General features: G+C 36.6%; 1 protein-coding gene across 1 annotated transcript; it reads right to left on the bottom strand.

Annotated features, from left to right (window-relative positions):
* Nucleotides 1-512: 512 nt before the first annotated feature.
* Nucleotides 513-15,558, bottom strand: LOC149281098 (extracellular matrix protein 2-like). Its single transcript, XM_089499747.1, has 10 exons — nt 15,279-15,558; nt 11,906-12,094; nt 10,037-10,369; nt 9,686-9,961; nt 9,028-9,143; nt 6,640-6,775; nt 6,103-6,260; nt 3,365-3,504; nt 1,386-1,712; nt 513-681 (listed from the first exon to the last, which is right to left on the bottom strand). Exons 1-10 carry the CDS (start codon nt 15,556-15,558, stop codon nt 513-515), a joined length of 2,124 nt encoding a protein of 707 aa, XP_089355873.1.
* Between the last annotated feature and the right edge of the window lie 4,624 nt (nt 15,559-20,182).

The raw sequence follows: 20,182 nt of genomic DNA, 5'->3' as shown, positions 1-20,182 counted from the left end.
TTAACTGAATTCCTTACATCCCAATCTCATGCTGAGGGAAAATAAATGTGAAATAGAAAAAAGGGAATTTCAATGCCCAATACACAGATATTTCACATTTTCCAGGATGTTGATTTATATTGTAGAAATGTTTTTAGTCTAGAGAGCTATACATGGGGGGGGGCATGTAACTGAATTAGAATAGTTATTGCATGCAAAATCAATGGGGGTATGAATTCTGTTGCAAAGTTTAAAAGGACGATTATTACTGTATCAAGTAATGGAAGGGTCCAATCAGCAGGAACATTCTGCTGCTTGGTATGGCGGTAAAATCTCTTTTGAAACTTTGCACCAGGATACCTTCTTTATATGTGGCACTCGATCTGGTTAAATGCCTTTCAAAAATTGTGTTCCTTGATTCTGTAGATGTATTCTTCTGTGCTTGTGAAGATAAGTGGTTGATTAGTCGCTTGTTTAATTAGTCCTCATAAATAATAACATTGAATCACACAGCATCAGTCTCGCGTTTTGGGTTACTTGATTTTCTGAGGTTTAAGAATAACGCTGGAATAAGAACGAATGCATGAGAAAGCATAGGGGGATATTTCTCTTGTATTGATGTAGTTGTTTTCAAGATGTAAATACTCTATGCTGGAGTCTCTTTCATCCTCAGCGCTGCAGATACAGTGTGGAGACACAGACCTGTAACAGATATAAGCATATGTACCTTGAAACTTTCCAACATTCTGAAAGGAAATTACATTATAGACTCCCAGTGAGTGTAGCTGTGTAGTTCCAGTGAATGCTTTATGTTACCTTTTGCTGGTGAGTTTACGGTACACACCATCAAACTCATCTGAGATAGGATTTTCATTTTTTAGCTATTTACCAAGGGGTTTGTTGAGACAATTTAGGCCTTCTCACTGCGGAAACTATTAGAGATCACACAATATCTCAATGAGAAGCTACACCCCAGACGGTTTTCTTTGTGCATGTTTCGTTGTGTCCAGGAGACATTGGAATTAATGGAAAATAAGCTTGGTGAAGCCAGGCAAATGGTAAATCTGCAAAGAACTATAAATGTATTTGCAAAGTTTCTGTTTACAAAAAGTTAAATGTAGTTAAAAATCATGATGATTAAAAGAGATCTCGTAGAACAAGCTTTGTATTAAAGTTTGGGTCACACTGTGAACTTGTTATGCCCCAAGCTGCCATGCCAACCTACCCTTACATATATATATAATATATACATACATATGTAAGTATGAATACCGTGAGCTCTGTGCAAAATCACAGGTAAGTGATCACGTGTACATTTTAATTCACATAAGTATAATTACACAGTATGTGCTTTATTGGAAGACACCATCTCCTAATAGCATTTGCGGTTACTAATGCAATCTTACCTGATTTTGTTGTTGTTAAGCCTCAGAATATGAAGGTCTTTCATATCTTCCATTCCAACCGGCACACTTGTCAATTGATTGTAATCGAGAAAGATTTCTCTCAATGAGTGATATGCTCCATGAAAAGAAACTGGGTCCATTCCGTCGTTGTCAAGCTTGTTGTGAGAAAGGTAGAGATATTCCAGCCCTGGCTTCAGGTGGGCAAACACATAACCCGGGATCCTTTCAATGTGATTTCCAATCAGCACAAGATGCAGTAAAGATTTTGGTAGGTAGGATGGCACGTGATAAAAATTGTTGTAGGAAAGATCTAGTGATTCTAGGTTCCTTTGTAGGTAAGGAAATGAAAACTGGTAAGAATCAATGCACATAAACAAAATGTACAAATACATTACTTGTAAGGAGGTTTTGTGCTGTTGTTTTACTTGCCTTTATTAAATAAATTTTAAGAATGTTTTATTTAAAAAAAATCAGTGGAACCTTTTATAAAATAACAGATGTTGTAAGACTAGCGTAATATGCTTATGTTGTATCAGAGTTATTATGTTGTATATATCAAATCTGGGAACCTGTCAGGTTTCACCTGGAGTGTGTGGGTGAAGCCCTGGTCTCTCTGCAGTACAGATTAGTAGCTACAATCGAGGGTGGATCTGGGTTATTAGGGTTCTAAGCAAAAGAATTTAAGTGAACACCATCTGTGATTAAATGTATAATTCTACATAAGCATAATGCTTATGTTCACAGTTTTTTAAAGGTACATTTTTATAACTTTATGAGGAATATTTCACCCCTCCCACAGGTAGGGTTTAGCTAGGACTAGCCTTGCTCCTGTCTGTGGCTAGGAACACCCCCGATTGCAGCTATCCTTTGTTGGGGCATACCTAGAGTATTTGGCACCTGGGGCGGATCCTGTATGTGGCACCCCCCACACACACACTTTAATATCGTTATATACTGAGGCAAACATTGACGGCATAACTGTTATCATTATATACTGAGGCAGACACTGACAGGGGTACAGCATATAACTGTTATCATTATATACTGAGGCAGACACTGACAGGGGTACAGCATATAACTGGTATCATTAAATACTAAGACAAACATTGACGGTGGTATAGGAAGGGTTTCCATCACCTTTACCCACCATAACTTATGTAATGGTATTTCTTGGCTACCCCAAGCCTCAACTATTAAGCCAGTATCACAACCTCATGCTGACGAGTCCCATTAACGACGAAACAGCTGTCCATGATATTCCCCAACCGAGCCTGCTCCTCTAGCAGTGGACATTACTGTCCTGGAGGGGTGGTGGCACCCCCTGATGAGAGGCCCCCCTAGGTAAAATACTAATCCTTTGGTTATTATGTTTGAATGTGCATATACCACAGTTTATCACACACTATTCAATATTGTAACTACCTCATGTTAAAGTATGTATAGGCAAAAATCCAGATATAATTTTAATAATGATCAGGCTCTAAATAACATATAATTTTGTGTATTAATATTGTATAAAAAAAAATTCTAAATAATTAATGCTGCAAACACTTGAAGTATAACCCCAAAATACCACTAATAATCATAAAAGATAATAAAAGATAATAAAGTGTTGCGCCACACTTTATTATCTTTTAAAAATCCAGATATGAGGACAGATATTGCTTTTAGTAAAGCAGTAGGGATTTTTTCCATAAATATTCTGCTTTTATAATGTTTTGTTTCTTGTATTTCTAATGGGATTCCTCCCCCTTTGTGGTTGCATATAGAAGTCTCTGACATACTAACCTGGAAGTGTGTTCTCTATATGAAAGTTGTATTGATTCTCAAGGAGTCGTGCAGAAATATTAAGTAATCTGGGAAATGTGTATCCATAGATTCTTATATGAAATAATAAAAAAATATCTACCAGACCAGACAAAGTATTCCCTAGTATTTTCCCTGTAAAAAAAATAAAATAATTGTTGATTGGTACTTACTCATGTAACATCCAGCTCAAAGGAGCAATTCTTGTCTCCTCAAGTTTGTTATATCTTAATACAACTGTATTGAGATTAGTTGTGTGATTAAATGCGATTTCTGAAATTTCTTCAATCTCATTATTTTCAAGGTAAAGTTCCTGAAATCAAATGCCAAAAATAAATAACAAATCTAATTCAAGACTGTATGGCATTGCCTTTTTTCTAAACATATTGTCTAAATGTGTAATTTAAGGAAAATCTAGCAATATGAATATGCCTGCGCATCTTGTTAGTGCGCATCTTATCTTCTAATATATTATGAGGTTTGTTTTGCAGTTGTGTGTCGGTCCCCTCAGTTTCGCTCGGGGGTATACCTCGAAACCAAAGCCCTGGTGTGAAAACTTCCCTGGGGCCCCCCAACTTCAACAGCTGGTATGTGCCATAGTTGTCCCCAAACAACTTGTCTGTGCCTTCTTTGCCCCTCGCCCCCTTCCAACATAAACTCTGGCATACATGTGTAAACACACTTACTCATACTCACTGACACACACTCCATCTCACCCCACTTACACATCCGTGCTCACACACACAATTGCACATCCATGCTCACACACACGATAACACATCTGTGCTCACACATACAATTGCACATCCGTTCTCACACACACATGATTACACATCCCTGCTCGCACACACAAGTACACATCTGTGCTCACACACACACATCCGTGCTCACACACGCAATAACACATCCATGCTTGCACACACATAATTACACATCCATGCTTGCACACACATAATTACACATCCATGCTCACACACACAATTACACATCCATGCTCACACACACAATTACACATCCATGCTCACACACACAATTACACATCCATGCTCACACACACACACACACACACACACACACAATTATACATCAATGCTCACACACACACACAATTATACATCCATGCTCACATACATACATATACCCTGCCCTACACTGCTTACCTCTTACCACTCCAGCTTTATCTACGGCTGCTCACACACTGTACGGGTAGCCTCGGGGTCACGTGATGTAACTTGACCCGGATACATACCTGTCTCCCCGTGACGGTTCAAAATAAGTTAGAAAGGGCCCTTTAGTGCATTTTGTAAACTATTTCGAACCAGAACAATTGTGTAAGGGGTAGCTAAGGTTGCACCAGGACCCCTAGCAGCTGTGACCCCTGTAGTAACAATTGATGACAATTGATTGTGTTTTATAAACTATGAAAATTGATGGACAGTTTGGATTATTTTATCTCACTGAAGATGAGCATGAAGTTATTTGTGGTCTGACTCGCAATCAGTCTATACCTTGGAATATTGCACAAGTTACCAGTATTAGAACCACAAGACATAACTTTGTCTCAAGCACACCTGCATGATGCTTCCAAAACCCAACGAGAGCTTAGCTCTCCTAGGGCTTACTATCTTTCGTTCGTTTTTTTCGCCTGCAAACTTTATCGACAAACGGGAGAACAATTAGAAAAAAACAGACGAGACGCAATGACAACAAAGGGAAAAGGTCAATACGCGATGACACATATGGAAACGGCTATAAAGGAGCAGATAGAAGGAAGGGAAGTACATACAGATCGCTGATTATTGCTGATAACTTGCTGACATTTTTACCAATTGATTTCCTGAAGAAGCCCAAGGGGCGAAACGCGTAGAAAGACTCAATTGGACTTCACTATACTTCACATTTTGGTGGACTTTTAGACCAAACGCCTGCATATGCACTTTTGTGCATGAAAAATTGTGAGTGCATTCTTATTGGTACACTTGTATTTTACCTTGAGATACTGCACTATTTTAAGTTTGTCTTTTAGATTTTCATATGAAGAACATTAAAGCTTTTACATAGTCCATATTGATGGCTTGGATTCACCTCCTTTATTTGTGAGTGCAATATACCACTTAATCACTAAGATTGGACATACTATCTACACTATATTGTGTTGTTTTTTTCCCCCCTATATATACACCTGCGCCCCATACATTTTTGGTTCGCTTGTATTCTTACACTTTGAGGAAGAGTGTCGTCTGGGCAGCTGCGGTCCATATTAGGGAAGTACTATTTAGTTCATTATTTTACTTATTATTTATCACATTTCACCATAGTAGCACGTATTTTTGGGTTTTTTTCACGGTGTTATCACAATAACAGGCTATTTGTTCAAAATCTTGGAGTGGGTGGCCCAACCTTCATCTAAGATGTGGCATTCTATTGAACAGGAAGTAGACGGTACCTCACTTACTTTGACACAGTTGGATTTCTTTGGACCTAAGATCTCTCTTGTAATTGCCCCATTTAGTCAACCCCATTGACCAACAGGGTGATCTGCCACTAGTTTAGCTGCAGGGAGATTTTCTCCCCAGCTCAGACCTTTCATCCAGATTGTACTATTGTCCAACACCTTTCTGCCCTCCTTGCTGTATAGGAACCTTAAAACCTCGCCAGTTTGGTTTGGCTAGGTTATTTCTTGTAGAGCAACCCACTTTTCTCCTCCTTCGCTCCACTGGGCACTAGAGATGCCATCCACAGAGTCAGGCCCACTCTTCTTTTTCCTCTAAATAATCTCTCCTTTTGACTACTTCTCTGCATCCCCTCCCCCTGTGATGCATTGAACCCCATACAAGTGTGCTTTGCACTGGCAGACTTGTCAAAGACAGAGATAATGTGAAAGTACCGGCAAGATCCCACACCGCTATACCTCAATAGATGGCGGGAGTCCCTGGGGAATAGTTCGGAATTTATTCTTGGCCAGTCGCATGTAAGTAAGGCTTTGCAGTGGCTTGAAAGCTAGAGGATCAACATTTGCTTCACTCAACTGATTACCCTCTACTTCCAGGGTAACTAGGTCCTTTAAGCCTGAAAAAGAAAAACTGTCATTGCACAAGAAACATAAAAAATGTTCAATGTAATGTCTGATTACACATTTATTGTATATATCTGTCACCTTTAGGAAAACCAGTAAAAATGTAGGTAAAATAGTCTCATGTGTCATGGTGATGTAAGGGGTTGAGCTGCTTATGCAGTGAGATATCAACTATAATATATTTATTTCTGTATGTTGTGACAATCTCCTTTACAAGGGTTTTTGTTAAGGATACTTAAAAATCAATGCCTTCTATGGTAAAAACAAAAAAGCACAGAACAGATCCTGCAGGTGTTCAGGTGTTTTTATGTGCTGAACACTTAAGCACATGCAGAATAGGCCTTGCTCAAACAATATCTGATACTAAAGTACCTTTAAAACTGTTCTCCTCAATGCCTGCAAGATTATTTTCATTCAGTTTCAATTCCTCCAGTGTAGATGGCAATTCACTTGGGATATGAACCAGCAGGTTCCCATCTAAGTACATACGTTTTAAATTCTTCAGTGACTGTGAAAGGGCAGGAAAATAATCAAACAAATACATAGGTAAATAGACTTTATTTAACAATATTATTATTGAAGTCACATTAAGTATAACTTTTCCACAGTTTTTTATTTATTTATTTTAAACATATATAAAAAAGTAAAAAAATATAGAAAGCGTACAAAGACAAGTCAATAAGGAACAAACATAAAAATCAATTTGTCATCTCAATAAATTAATTGATCACAATATCAGAATTAGTAATAAAAAGGGGTAGCTCTGGGCTAATACAGGGGCGACAACAGCTATTATGTAAAATATTGCTCTTAATTTCCCTCAAATACTGATTTCCAAATTTTAGAACCCTCTTCTGCTGTCTTATATCGATTTTTTTCCATTTCAATTTGATAGGTCCCTTGTTTTTTAAACCAAGACCAGGAAGGTATATTTTGCGATTTCCAATTTTTTATTATTAAATATTTTATTGCCAAACAGATATGTATACCCAAAAAAATAGGGGTGCTTTTCATTTCGGCCATGCTAGATGGAGTAATATTGTTTCAGGTCTTCTATCAACCTCTTCAATGCCTAGTGCCCTTAAAGTCTCAAAAACCATATTCCAAATAGGCTGGGGATATACACATTCCCACCATGCGTGCAGGAATGTGCCCTGACTAGTGTTACATCTCCAACATTTGGTTGATGTTGAGGGAAACATTTTAGAAACTTCTGTTGGAACTAAGTGCCATCTGTGATTGATTTTAAATTGCAGCTCCAGTAAATTTAGGCAACGTACATATTTTTTAATTTTGGGAATTATTCCGATCCATTCCTTATGCAGGATTTCCCGTTCTACATCTCTCTCCCATTTATCACGGTATGTACGTATTTCACTCCTCTGATTATTTATCAGGTTCGATGTTATTGTGTATTTTCCCCGATCACTCGATCTAAAATCATAGAGGGTGTACTTACTTTTTCACAGTTTTGTGTGTATGTGTCTTTATGTATATACATGAGATGCAGTGGTGATCCTTAGATTATTTCAGTTTTATGACTCAATGGATAATCCAGATGCCAAAGTAAAACCTTTTCTAAACCGTCTACAGAATCTTTCATACCCATGAAAGAAGAAAATTGTGTCAGGAAATATATTTGGACAGTATTTAATATTGTGCCCCTAGTTATTACATTCGGAACATGATTTCTTGTGTGTTCTTGATGGAGCCTCTTCATGTGGCAGCCAGAGTATCAGGATTTTTCTCAACACTGTTTGTTTATACAGCTAAAATAAACAGGGAAGGACATTGATTGGTCCAGGTCCTATAATACTGATTTCCTGTTTTATATCTTGTGTGCTAGTTGTTGTAAGTTCTTGGCAGGAACCTTGTCGGTTAAAACATTATTAAAACTTATTTTGCACAAAAGATGAAGCTTAATGTGTAAATGTAGCAATTTCCAGCACGTAAGAGACATTCTAGTGATCTACATTTGGGCATTTTTCTTCATACTGTATAACTTTAAGCCAGTCCTTGTGTTGTTTTCAGTGTAGCGTTGTGCCATAAAAACTTTTATTCATTCTTTCTTTCTTTCATTCAATATTAACAGTTCTGCTGGAAGACTTATCCAGGTCTGTCCAGAAACCCTATCATTTTAGAGTATGGTCTTGTGTCCTGGCATCTCCCCTTCATAAAATGAACTTTACTTTGTATTTTTGTGTTTTGAATGTTACTACCAAATCCCTTTTTTCTAGACCTGTCTCTAAGCTCTACATATGAGATCATTTTGCGTTTGCCTGCAATATCTATCCTGTAAACCATGTATTGTTGTAGTAGGCTTTATCAGCAGATTTGCATAACAAAGGATAATATGGAATATTTCCCTTTTACATGCATAGTACAGGATGAAGCACTTTATTTCTTTCAGACTATAGTATTGCTTGCTGTGGGTGGATATTTGATTGTGCCACAGAATGGTCTGAAAAACCTATAAATAATTTATTGGACAGTCAAGAAGGAAGTTATCAGTAGAGACCAATGGAACCAAAAAATTCAGATGCCAGCTCAGATGCCATGTACACCTCTTGAGTTTTCATACCCTTGGACATCCAGAAATGACTTGATTCAGCTGTTTTTTTTTTCTGCTACTAATAAATGTTCCTCATAGTGGTGCATTATCTTACCATACTTATTTAGTATCTGACGTGGACAGTATTTTTTGACCTTTTACTGTTAAACTAAGCATTGATAGTATAGATCAGTTTCAAAAAATCATACCTTAAATGCCCTTGTGTCTATTTCAGCAGATGTAATATTATTTTTGCTAAGATCAATCCTTTCCAGGTTAGGCATTCCATTAAATGCTCCATTTGGAACCGATGTAATAAAATTCCCTATGGTATAAAAATACTTTTTAGTGTGCATATTGGTACTTCAAGGAATACTTTCAAAGTATAGCAGGCTTTAGCATTTTTATTTTTTAATTTTTCCAGTTCATTGTTACTTCTGGAACATAAGGGTTTAGTAACCACAAACCTTAGTTTATATTTGTCCCAAAGGGCACTGAAAATAATACAAACAAACTTCTACTGCAAAAAAGATGATTATATCATAAGCCAAGCTCCACATTCGACTTATCTTATAGCAGTTATACTAACTTTAATAAGATTTAATATAAATATATCGATTACTCAATCTTGTTGCTGGTTGTTAATATTTTATTATCTGTGGATTTTCACACTGTGAACTGTTGTAATTCACAAATGTTTGCAATGCAGACTGTTCATGTATGCATTCCACTTCCACTAAATAACCTTATTCATTTTCTTACCAAAAAGGTATATATTGTGAAACTAGCTATATTTGATTTCACTGGCAGGCCCTGTTTTCTTATTTCTAAAGAAAGTTGAGTAATGAGAAAATGAATACTGCTTACCTAAGAGATCCAGGCTCTTTATGGCAGGGTCTGATATGGGAGGTATGCGTGTCAATTTAGCATTGGAGCAGCTCACTGTGATTTCTGAAATGAAACAACCAGGTGGCAGGGCAGGATGATGGGTCTGTGTAGGACGGCGGGAACCTGGGAACCTTCTTCGTGGTGCTCTGAAAACATCTCCCCGCAAAATGTCATTGTCATCTTCATCATAATCCTCATCTTCATCCTCATCTTCATCCTCTGGCTCATATTCTTCCTTTTCACGTTCCTTTTTCTCTCTTGCTAATCGATTGACCTCCTCTTCTCTCCTGTCTTCCTCTTCTTTTCTTTTTCTTTCCTCTTCTCGCTTACGATTTTCTTCTTCCTCTATTCTCAGTTCCTCTTCTTCATAGGCTTTCCTTCTTACCAGTACAAGTTGTCTTTCGGCTTCTTCAGCTTCCAGCTTAAGTTTTTTTTGTTCTTCCTTCTGGCGCCTCTTTTCCTCTTTTTTCTTTTTGGCCTTATTCTCTTTATCCCTTTTTCTTTCATTTTCGTCCTCAGTCTCTTCTTCTTCACTTCTAAGTAGCTCATCCATCTCTTCTTGTGTCCTTGGAGACTTCTTAAGAACTTCTTCACTTGGATCATTTGGTACTGGAGAATCACCAGAAAATTCTAGTCTATTGTCCATTGAAAAACTGTTAAATACTTGAACAGGAAGAGGAACCAAGATGAAAGACGTGCAAAGGGATAGAGTAATATAAGGTATGTTAGTACTTTTTAACATTGCCCTTAACAAACGCCATTATTTTTTTAATTAATCAGTGCTTTCAAAAGAAAAACAAAACATAATTCTAGTTTTTGTCTAACTTTACATTATATATTTGACTTTGTTTGTAAAATCCAAATAAAGTTTTATACTGCCATTAAAGAAACAATCTATGTTTTGGAAAGGCTTTTGTATATTTTTTTGGGGGGGAACACTGAATTTGATTGTAATTAATCAAACAATCAAACTATACATCCCATGTGTATCATGCATAATATATATTTAATATGGGTATACGGTAATGTAGTTTTTTCCTTCGTAACTTTTATGCAGTAAGGATATCAGATCAGTTTTATGTTTGTCCTAGTTTTGTTATTTAGGTTCCATTCAGGTGGGATCCATGTTTACATTTTGCAAGTTTACAATCACTCATGAAGGTATTACTAGGTAAAAAATATGGAACAGAAAATGATCCTGGGGTGACAAGTTTGAAGAAGGACAATGTTAACATTAGAGCAGATGCTTCTGAAACACCAGTTATTACAGTGTATCATCATACATTGAACCAGACACACTTCTCTCGTGTCTGTATGTATGTATATATGAGTTGACAGTGTGAGGCAGATTGTTTATCAATACCAGTTGAAAGATAACAGGCTTTGTAAGCTTGAAGTTAATAAAGAAGCAACAACCACCAGTTTTATGTTACTTTGATATACCCACCACATACACAAAAGATATATTTCTTCTTTTTGATCACTTGAATTTGCAGCTAATTCTGAATTTTATTTACCTTTTAAAGTTTCAGTAATTAAAAGTGTTGTCCAGTATTTCCAAATATTGCATTGATACCAGATTGGAACACTGTATTCTTGTACTTTGTCCTCCTATGACTGTAATTTACTGTGCACATTAGCAATGGTGAAGCTACCATATAAATAGGTTAAGCATTTGCTTAGCGGAAGAAGACAAAATACCCATATGAGTGTGACACTGCTTCCTCATAATATACTACATGATATTATGCATTTACAATGCAATATATATTTCATTAAGTCAAATTTGTGGTCGTAAATATTGTGTTCCTTCATTTATGTAGGCTTATTTATTTTTAGAACCTGTGTTAAAGATGGCGCCCTATTAAATCTAATGGCATAGGGCCCCCAAAAACTAGAGCTGCCCCTGCACATTAGTTGCGTAGTATACTATGCTTTTCCATGCTATTATCTTACATAGTTCAGGCTTCGCAAACTAAAACATGTATCCATATTTCATAGCTGATATGATCAATATATATAAAACTAGTGAATTTGATTTGTGTGGATCTGTGTAATGCGTAATGCTTCTCCCAGTGGGACTAATGCGATATTGGTAAACTTTGTTAGGATTGGATTCTGGTTACGCTGGCAGCACTAATTCCTGAAAAAGTAAAAAGAAGGTCACCTGGTGCTAGAAAAATTGAAGTGACTCCATACCAATTTCACTGCAGACCGGGCAGCATTCACCTTCTAGGGTCACAGTCACGGGGCACGTCAGAGGGGCGCAGATTGTTTCATCACAAATTTCCTTCCCGTTAGAACACATGCAGGTGATGCAAGGCTTTGGGGACCAGACTGCCTTGTCATACATTACCATCCCATTCACCGTGCAGTGACCTTTCTTAACTAGAACAGAGGGAGAAGACAGCATATTACTTTCATTTTTAAGTATTTTCTCACTTTTTCCAAATCCCTGCACCCAAACACTGAAATTAAAACCACAGGTTACAGGTAAGATGATATAACTAACGTTTATATTGTAGCACTATCCATATATTTTGGAACATGCTTTCATGGGAGCCCTGCTTGCTGATCACAGTGATCTGCGCAGGAGAGGTCATAGGGAGAAGAGGGGGAAACAAAGTTTGAGTGAAAAAGTATTAAGAAAAATGTAATTTAAAAAAAACCTGATGATGTCACTGTATGTTCCCATATTATGCTGGTAACAAAAAAAAAGACAAAGATGTTTTAAAAAATGTGCCCCAACAGCCCTACCACTACAAGTATATATTTTTTTTAAGAGATCACAATCCCCTTAAGCCAGTGGTTATAAAATATATCTAATATAGGGTAAAAAGGAGGAATGTGGACCTCTTGAACATAAGAAAACTATTTACATGGGGATGTTGCTGAATTGGGTCATTGTTAGGATTTCTTCTGCACTTAAGTGAAATTGCTAATAAATATTTTTTTCTACTTTAGTATGGGTTTTTACATATTAAAACTAATAATTATGTTTTATGTGTTTCTACGATTATAAAAGAAGACCCTACCTGTCCTGAACAAAATTATGTATAATTTGTCTGGGTATATCAAATATGGAAAAGAGAACATCATTGTTTAACAAACATATGGTAAAAATTACAAAAAAAACCTCATTAAGGTATATGAAATCCCATTCATGAGTTAATAGGGGAATTATTATGATTTCATTTGAAGAAAGTACTTTAAGAAGGTAAAACTTGGTTACGCATTAATTAGGTTGGTACTGTCAGTTTTGTCTGTGGGCGGAACTGTATTAATGTATAGGCTATGTTTATACATAATTCAATTAGTTATGCTCACTATAAGCAAGTCTGGAAAATTCAGAGAAATAAAACAAGTCATAATTCTCACTACTGTTTAACAATAGTCTCATTATTTCCTGTAGGAAATGCCAAGTCTGGTGTAACGGAAATATTTTCAGTCATCCAACTGAAGAGTTAATTTAATATGCAGCCATGTTTCTCCCCTAGAGATGTATCTGTTGCCAGTGATTTGAACACTAAAAGTATATCTTCACCAAAAAAACATATTAATCATATGTATTTTACCTTTTTATATTTCATGTCAACTGGACTTTGCTTTCCTACTAAGCAGGTTGTGGTTAGAAAGGTCTACTTAAGTTTTTCTTAAGAGTTTTATTTAATGAGCCTGTGTCCTTCTAAAATAAAAAAAACTGTTAAAACGTAATGTTAAAGTAGCCCAGATGATCTTGTGGCATAATCTTCTTTGCTAAAAAAAGTGGGGTTGACGTTTATATCAATCTCGGCTTGTTAATGTTGCTCTAACTCTTCCTCAGGTGTACTGACGTCAATCTGATCTAAACTCACTAAACGGTGCCTGTTTTAATGAGATCATTTTGTAGCCTACAACCCAGACAGGTATTCTGAAAACATGTCTTCCCTGTGCGAAAATACACCAGGCATGGTCTAAACATTGTGCGTCCATGGCTGCCATGTATCCAAACGCTCCATAACCCTGTACCTTGGGTGGTTGCAAAGACTTTTGTGCCTTAAAAAGCTTAAATACTTCTTTTTTCTTTCTTTTTATATTTTTTGCTACTCTTCCCTGTAAGTGCCGTATTTTTCCTAACGGACATAAAAACAGACTGATTAGTCTCTGATAATATACCATTTATAATGCAGGGTATGAGATAAGTACTGACATCACTTTGCCAAGCAATGAGAAGTAATCCATCTATAAGAGGAATTTTCTGATCTGGTTGGTGTAATCTCAAATAACTACTGGTCAGTATGTTTGGAAGATTTATTAGAATGTTAAACTGAATTTGATTAGGTCATTTATTTTGCATGAATGATATATACATACAGATTGGCTATATTCTGGAATGCATTGTGTGATGCACCATTTACTTTTTAATATGAGGTATATTACTCCTTTTTATCTTTTTTAGGACACTTGGAGAGAAGGGGATTAGGCAGGAGTACAAAATAACATAATATTTTAATATTATACCTGATATTTTATGGTATATCCATTTTATGGAGAAAATGATATTAAAAGTAGCATAGTTACTTGTCTACAAGAATAAAGGTATACATGTTGGAAAATAGCACTTTCTTTCTATAGCGTCTTAAAAATCTAGCAATTTCATTACTTTTGCCAGTGCTGAAGGTAATACTGCTGTTTATTGCGCCATATTCTATCTGAATATTTTGTGTAATGGCTGCCTTTACATTATGAAACAAAGGTAATTATGCGGCTTAAGATCTCAGTATAGCTGGATAATTTGGAAATTAGTCCACTGAAAGCTATCACATCTACCAAATATGTCATTTTCTTTTGGAACAATTTTGTCGTTAGAACGCGCAACCATAAGCCACATATAATGTTTGTCTAAGCTTTTAAACCATTCATCAAAAAGAACATACCTACAATTTATTAGCCACAATTCTTTAGCTTTTACACAGTGTCATCATTGTTGACTATAATCTGCGATTGGACGGAGCCTTCAAGCCATTATGTGGCTTTTTAAAGTAGTGTTTAGTCTTTAAACTTATATTCAATTGGTCTAATAGTGGAATTGCATAAAAAAACAAAACCCACTGTCCACGTTTCAGGAAGCTCTAGCCTGACCAGAATTAGATTTTAGGCCTATATGAGAACTCCACTAGCTGCATTACATCATTTTAATAGTCCACTGGCCAAAATTTGTTCTATAGCAGAAAGTTGAACTAAAAGGTATTTGTGAAGAATAAAATATATATTTGTCTATCAATTAAAACGTGAAACAATTCTGATGGTGACAAACCATTTGGGGACTTAGTTATTAATGTAGAACATAATTGTGTGTACTGAGCTCAGTTTAATACTGAACATGATTAATTTCCATTATGCTTAAAAAAATCACTAAAATAATTATATATTACGTTAAATTATATAAACAAAAAAGTTGTATCAATACAGATTACTTCTTATGACATCACTGTCCACTAATGGCAAGCCACCATTTTTAGATGTTTCATTTCCATTGCAATTCAAGCTGTCTTTTGTGTATTAATTTTCAGATACATTTTCATACTCTTACCTGGTAAAATGTTGTAGCTTGGTGCTTGTTCGTTAACACCCAAAACTGCTTTTAAAATATGCACCACAGCATCATCGTTGTTGTAGATGGGAAAATTGGAGGCTGGAACTGGAATAGGACTTGGCTCAATTAAGTGCTCATTTCTTGCTGAGAGCTTTATTTTTCTGTGTCTATTCTGCATTCTTCGTCTTTGAGCTTTTGAATTAGAGGGCTGTTCATCCTGGCCACAGCAAATGCACAGGTTGATGATCAGAAATAGGCAGATAAGTGGAGTCCTCATTTCTTATTTTCTTATTGTGCGAAGTCCAGATGGACGACTATACGCTTCATGAAACAAGTGCTAGAAATAAACGTGAATACGTAAGGACATTTCCAAATACCTTACATCTATCATCTGAAATGCTTCCATCACGTTTCACACCAACGCCTTACAATCGGATAAACTGTCAGTATAAATTAAATTGATTCTGACAAAACTTCATTCATGTTTACTGACTTGGATTGAGTACACAAATTATCATAAATTTCTCTAAATAATGGTTTTATTTTTTGATTTTTTGCTTTTGTTTATTTTCCCTGGACAGGTATATATGGGAACTTCCCAGGATAAGGTACCAGGAGCTCTCCTTATGGGGGAGTGGCTTGTGAAGAAGGGGGGCGAGCTGCATGTATGGGTGGGGAGTGGGCGTGGTCAGATATTACGCCCCTTCCAAGAGGAAGAAGAAACTCACCGTAGGACATTACTGAGCTCCATTTCTTTCCATTTTGTAAAGTGATTATTTAAAAAAAAATCTAAGGGCTTGTGATAACTCCACATGAGCGCTGCAGAACCTGCTGCCATTTTATACATTTAATAAAAAGTTCACACCCTGACAAACCCCTTACACATTTAAATACATAATGATTACAGTCAGAGACAATTTCCACACATTATGCCCAGGGAAAGCTCGCCTGTGCAAAATGCACCAAACACTTATTGCTTTGTTACAATACAAGGAATATAGTAGATGTTCGTTCTAATACAATACGTATTGTCAGATACACAACAATTAGTAGTTAAAACCACAGTTCATAACCATAGTATACTTCAGTATCTTTGGTATCTCGTATACTACATGCAAAAATCTTAATTAGCAATAAATTACTCATATGTTGTGCAGATTTAAAAGGGAAGTGTCAAATCTGAGGTAAAACCATAAAACTATTGAATCCTGCAATGAAACCTCCTATCACTTTTATTCTTGTTCCATTTTTAATCCGTTTGACTTTTAGCTTTGACGTAAGATCTCCTTCTACCTAAGGCATAACCAAATAAAAAACGATCCTTCATTGAAAATTACATTGGACATTACAATGCTCACGAGTCTCTAGGACTAGAAATTGTTGAAATCACTGATCCTCTGTAAAACTGTTCTCAATTTTGTGTGAGAACTTGGCACGAGTTAAAAATATGATGAAACTGCTAGTTTTCAGATTCCATAAACAGCATAATACCAGGGGGCATAACTAGAAACCAGCGGCCCCCCAACTTCACCATGCAAGATGTCCCACAGTGCCACCTTTGCCCCCAAGCAGCTTATCAGTGCCATCCTAACCTCCAAACACTCTACCTGTGCCATCTTTGTCCCTTAAAAGTTGGTCTGTGCCATTATTGCCCCCAAACAGCTTGCAACATTACACATATACGTAAACACATCTACACAAATGTACACATGCTAGCACACATACCTACTTATGCTCACTGTACATATTCATTCTAACACTCTCTCACACCACTTATATATACACATTCATGCTCACACGCAAATGCAACAGATACACATTCATCCATTTGCTCTCACAAACACACACTCATACTAACACACACTCCATCTCACACCACTTACACATACATTCTCACACACATACACATCTATGCTAACACACAAACACTTACACATTTATGCTTGTACATACAAATGCTTATGTACACTGGTGGTAAGAATACCACATGGCAGGAGATGGGTTTGGTCCACAAAAGGACAAATGCATGTAGGGAGATTCTGCAGAATCCTGCATTTGCAAGGTGGACAACATGCAAATTGTCGTACAGTACACAAATCACATGCATTGAAGTGCATTTGATGGCTGAAATGTCCCTTTAGTCTTACTGGCAGTCCTATGAGTTGTGTGATGAAAGTTTCATGACAAACACTACAAAAGCCGCATTATGGAAAAGACTAAACTACCTGCTCATTTTCACAGATTCTCATGGAATCTTCAGGAGAGGGGTCATGGAAAGAGAGGCGAGGTCCTGGCAGGAGGATATAACTATTGCCAGTTAGATCCACCTTGCAGAGTTACATTTGATCACAGAACCAAATCCCAAACTATTACTCCATGCAATTAATAAAGCTACATGCCATGCTGGTTATGTTCCTTTTTTTATATTGTAGACAAAACACGTCTTTTTAATTTTACAACTAATCTCTACTGTCTGTTTGTCTCCACATTTCTTTAAAAGAGATATGACACAATGTTATAAATCATGCACTGTTTCACAGAATTTAAAAATGGAATATTGGTCTACTTATCAACATGTGACTGCTCCTGCCTCACATTCTTTATTTGTTGTGACATAATGCATAACGTAAAATAGAAAAGACAGCCTGTGCTATTAAATGGACTGGTGTTTGTCATCCCAATATACCACTGCCATAGCTTTAATTTAAATGTGTCTAAAAACTGATACAGACTTGTTTAATGAAATTAATCATTTATGGATTGTGGTTGTTTCTTCCTAATTTAACATGTTTATGCCTAGAGGGACTTGCTTAATAAGAATGGACAACAATTTGCCTTAAAGTAATCAAACAAAAGCCTTTATAAATCCCACTCAGCAAGCAATTTATAATTAAAAGAATTTTTACCTGTAAAGCTAAGCTAACGTGATTCTGCTTTAGTCTTCAGTTGGGGACTGGAAGGAAAATAAATGAAGTTGATATATTTATAAACAGGAGATCATGTAGTAATGTTGAAACATGTTAGATTGCGTGGAAAGCGACTATTAGACCCCAGGGGCTTTCAGATTGTATTGTCTCTGATGAATCAGCCTGTGCTTACTAACTCTTTCAACCTCTCTGTCAGCTAGACAGAAAGCAGCATAATACATTTGGTCCTTTGGCTGTCAGGGCACAGCTGGGAATGCACTTTCCAAACAATGTGCTTGCGTCGGCAAGAAAAGTACAGCGTCCTATTAAGGGCCTCTGGTTACATTTGCTTTTAACCCAACTGCACTGCTAGCCTACAAAGTTTCTCTCTTAACTACTTCCAGGTGTGATGAATCAACTACAAAAGTATTGTTTAGGAAAATATTTTTAAGAAAAAGTTAGCTTTTGTCTAGAGTTAAATTAAAGAGCCCATCTAGTTATATTTTTGCATTGAGTGGCATTTTATATTTTTTTCCAGCCTACAAATATTAATGATATTGAGGTTGTACACATTTAGAACTTCATTGCATTATGGTTAATGGATGCATTTGCACGTATGTTCTTTTACATGTTACGTAAAAAAAGGAAACTAAGGAATATGCACAAACGCTTCCTCAGTCCTTTGAAAGCTTAACATTTGATGAGTATTTTAGGTAACCTGCAGTTCCCCTGCACTATGGTGTGGTAAAAATGCAGATTATGTTGGACAAGTGGCAGCAGAATGTCTACTGACCACCGGTCATACTACGGTTTTTCACCATCCTCTATGTTACAAAATATTTTATATCAGAAGGAAATGCATGCTGTATAGAGCAGTGAATGTGCTAGAGGCATTGATACATCCTTCTATAAGTTAATGATGTATAAAGTACCTCCTATTATAGTACACGTCTGGCATTCCCAGACCAGCAGAGGGAAGGATTCTAGAATTTGCTCCAGTGAAATGCTACCTTCTGGAGGTAATGTTATTTTAGATAATGGCATGTGACCACACTCTCGCTATATGACTTTTTGCTTGCAAGTTTGCCGCTTTTTAAGACTATACAAATCCATAAGCTTAAATCAAGCTACCTTGATGTATTTAAAAATGTGCCGGATTAGCCATTTAGTTACCTAACGTCCATCTCCCCCGTTAACTAAACATTACGAGTGAACCCATATGCATTACATTCTATTCTGTCAAAGTAATTATGTCCTGAAATAGAACAGTGGGAAACTAGCAAACCAGGAGCTAAGGATATTTAGGAAACAAAATCTAAGTTGCAATGTTGGTGGTAGGGGGGGAATGGACATTGTACGTTACCACAAGCTCAGAATCTGCACGCAAGCCAATTCCATCTGCGAAGTTTCTGTTGAATTGTTAGGGGCTCAGCAGACTCTGTGTCTGCTGCTTAGCTTCGGATGTGAAAGCAGCTCCCAGCTCTGTAAAACTAAATATTGCACAGCCTTCTGTGTTTATCAAGCATTTTTCCCAGCCGGCTGTTCTGGAGTTCCACCAATACAGAGGTCGGCCACCAGAAAGCTGCTACATCGGATTGATAGTCCAGCTTTAGCTAGGCGCCTGGTTAAGTATCATGAGAATGTATAACAGACTCACAGTAGAAGAAAGGTTTTTCTACTTGTTTTTTTCTTCATACATTTTGAAGGTTTAAATGTAAGAACTCATTACAGGTTTTGTAATTCACTTGTACCCTTCAGGCTGTTGTGTTATCAGCGGTACAGTCCAACTGTTGGCCTCACAAGAATCAGTACTGAGTACAGTAAAGATTGGGGTACACATAGAATTGCAAGATGGTGTTCTACCTAGACAAATTGACTACTTTAGTACATTATGTCAAAAGAAACATCTCATCACAAAACAAATGTTTCCGCTGCAATGGCAATGAAGGTTGTCAGATGACCATGAGTAGAGTCATATTTACTTCCAGAGTGCTG

The sequence above is a fragment of the Sceloporus occidentalis genome, unplaced genomic scaffold (assembly GCF_023333645.1).
Source record: "Sceloporus occidentalis isolate IW3139 unplaced genomic scaffold, rSceOcc1.0.p SCAF_139, whole genome shotgun sequence".
Lineage (NCBI taxonomy): Eukaryota > Metazoa > Chordata > Lepidosauria > Squamata > Phrynosomatidae > Sceloporus > Sceloporus occidentalis.
Note: the sequence above shows the minus strand (reverse complement) of the source record. Positions and strands in the feature narration are given on the sequence as shown.

Excerpts from the sequence above, each read along its gene's own strand:
- LOC149281098 (XM_089499747.1), bottom strand. The coding sequence starts at position 15,558 with ATGAGGACTCCACTTATCTGCCTATTTCTGATCATCAACCTGTGCATT. Across the intron at positions 6,776-9,027 it reads TAGACACAAGGGCATTTAAG|TCACTGAAGAATTTAAAACG; the intron begins GTATGATTTTTT and ends GCCCTTTCACAG. Across the intron at positions 682-1,385 it reads CTTAACAACAACAAAATCAG|GTCTGTGTCTCCACACTGTA; the intron begins GTAAGATTGCAT and ends TATCTGTTACAG.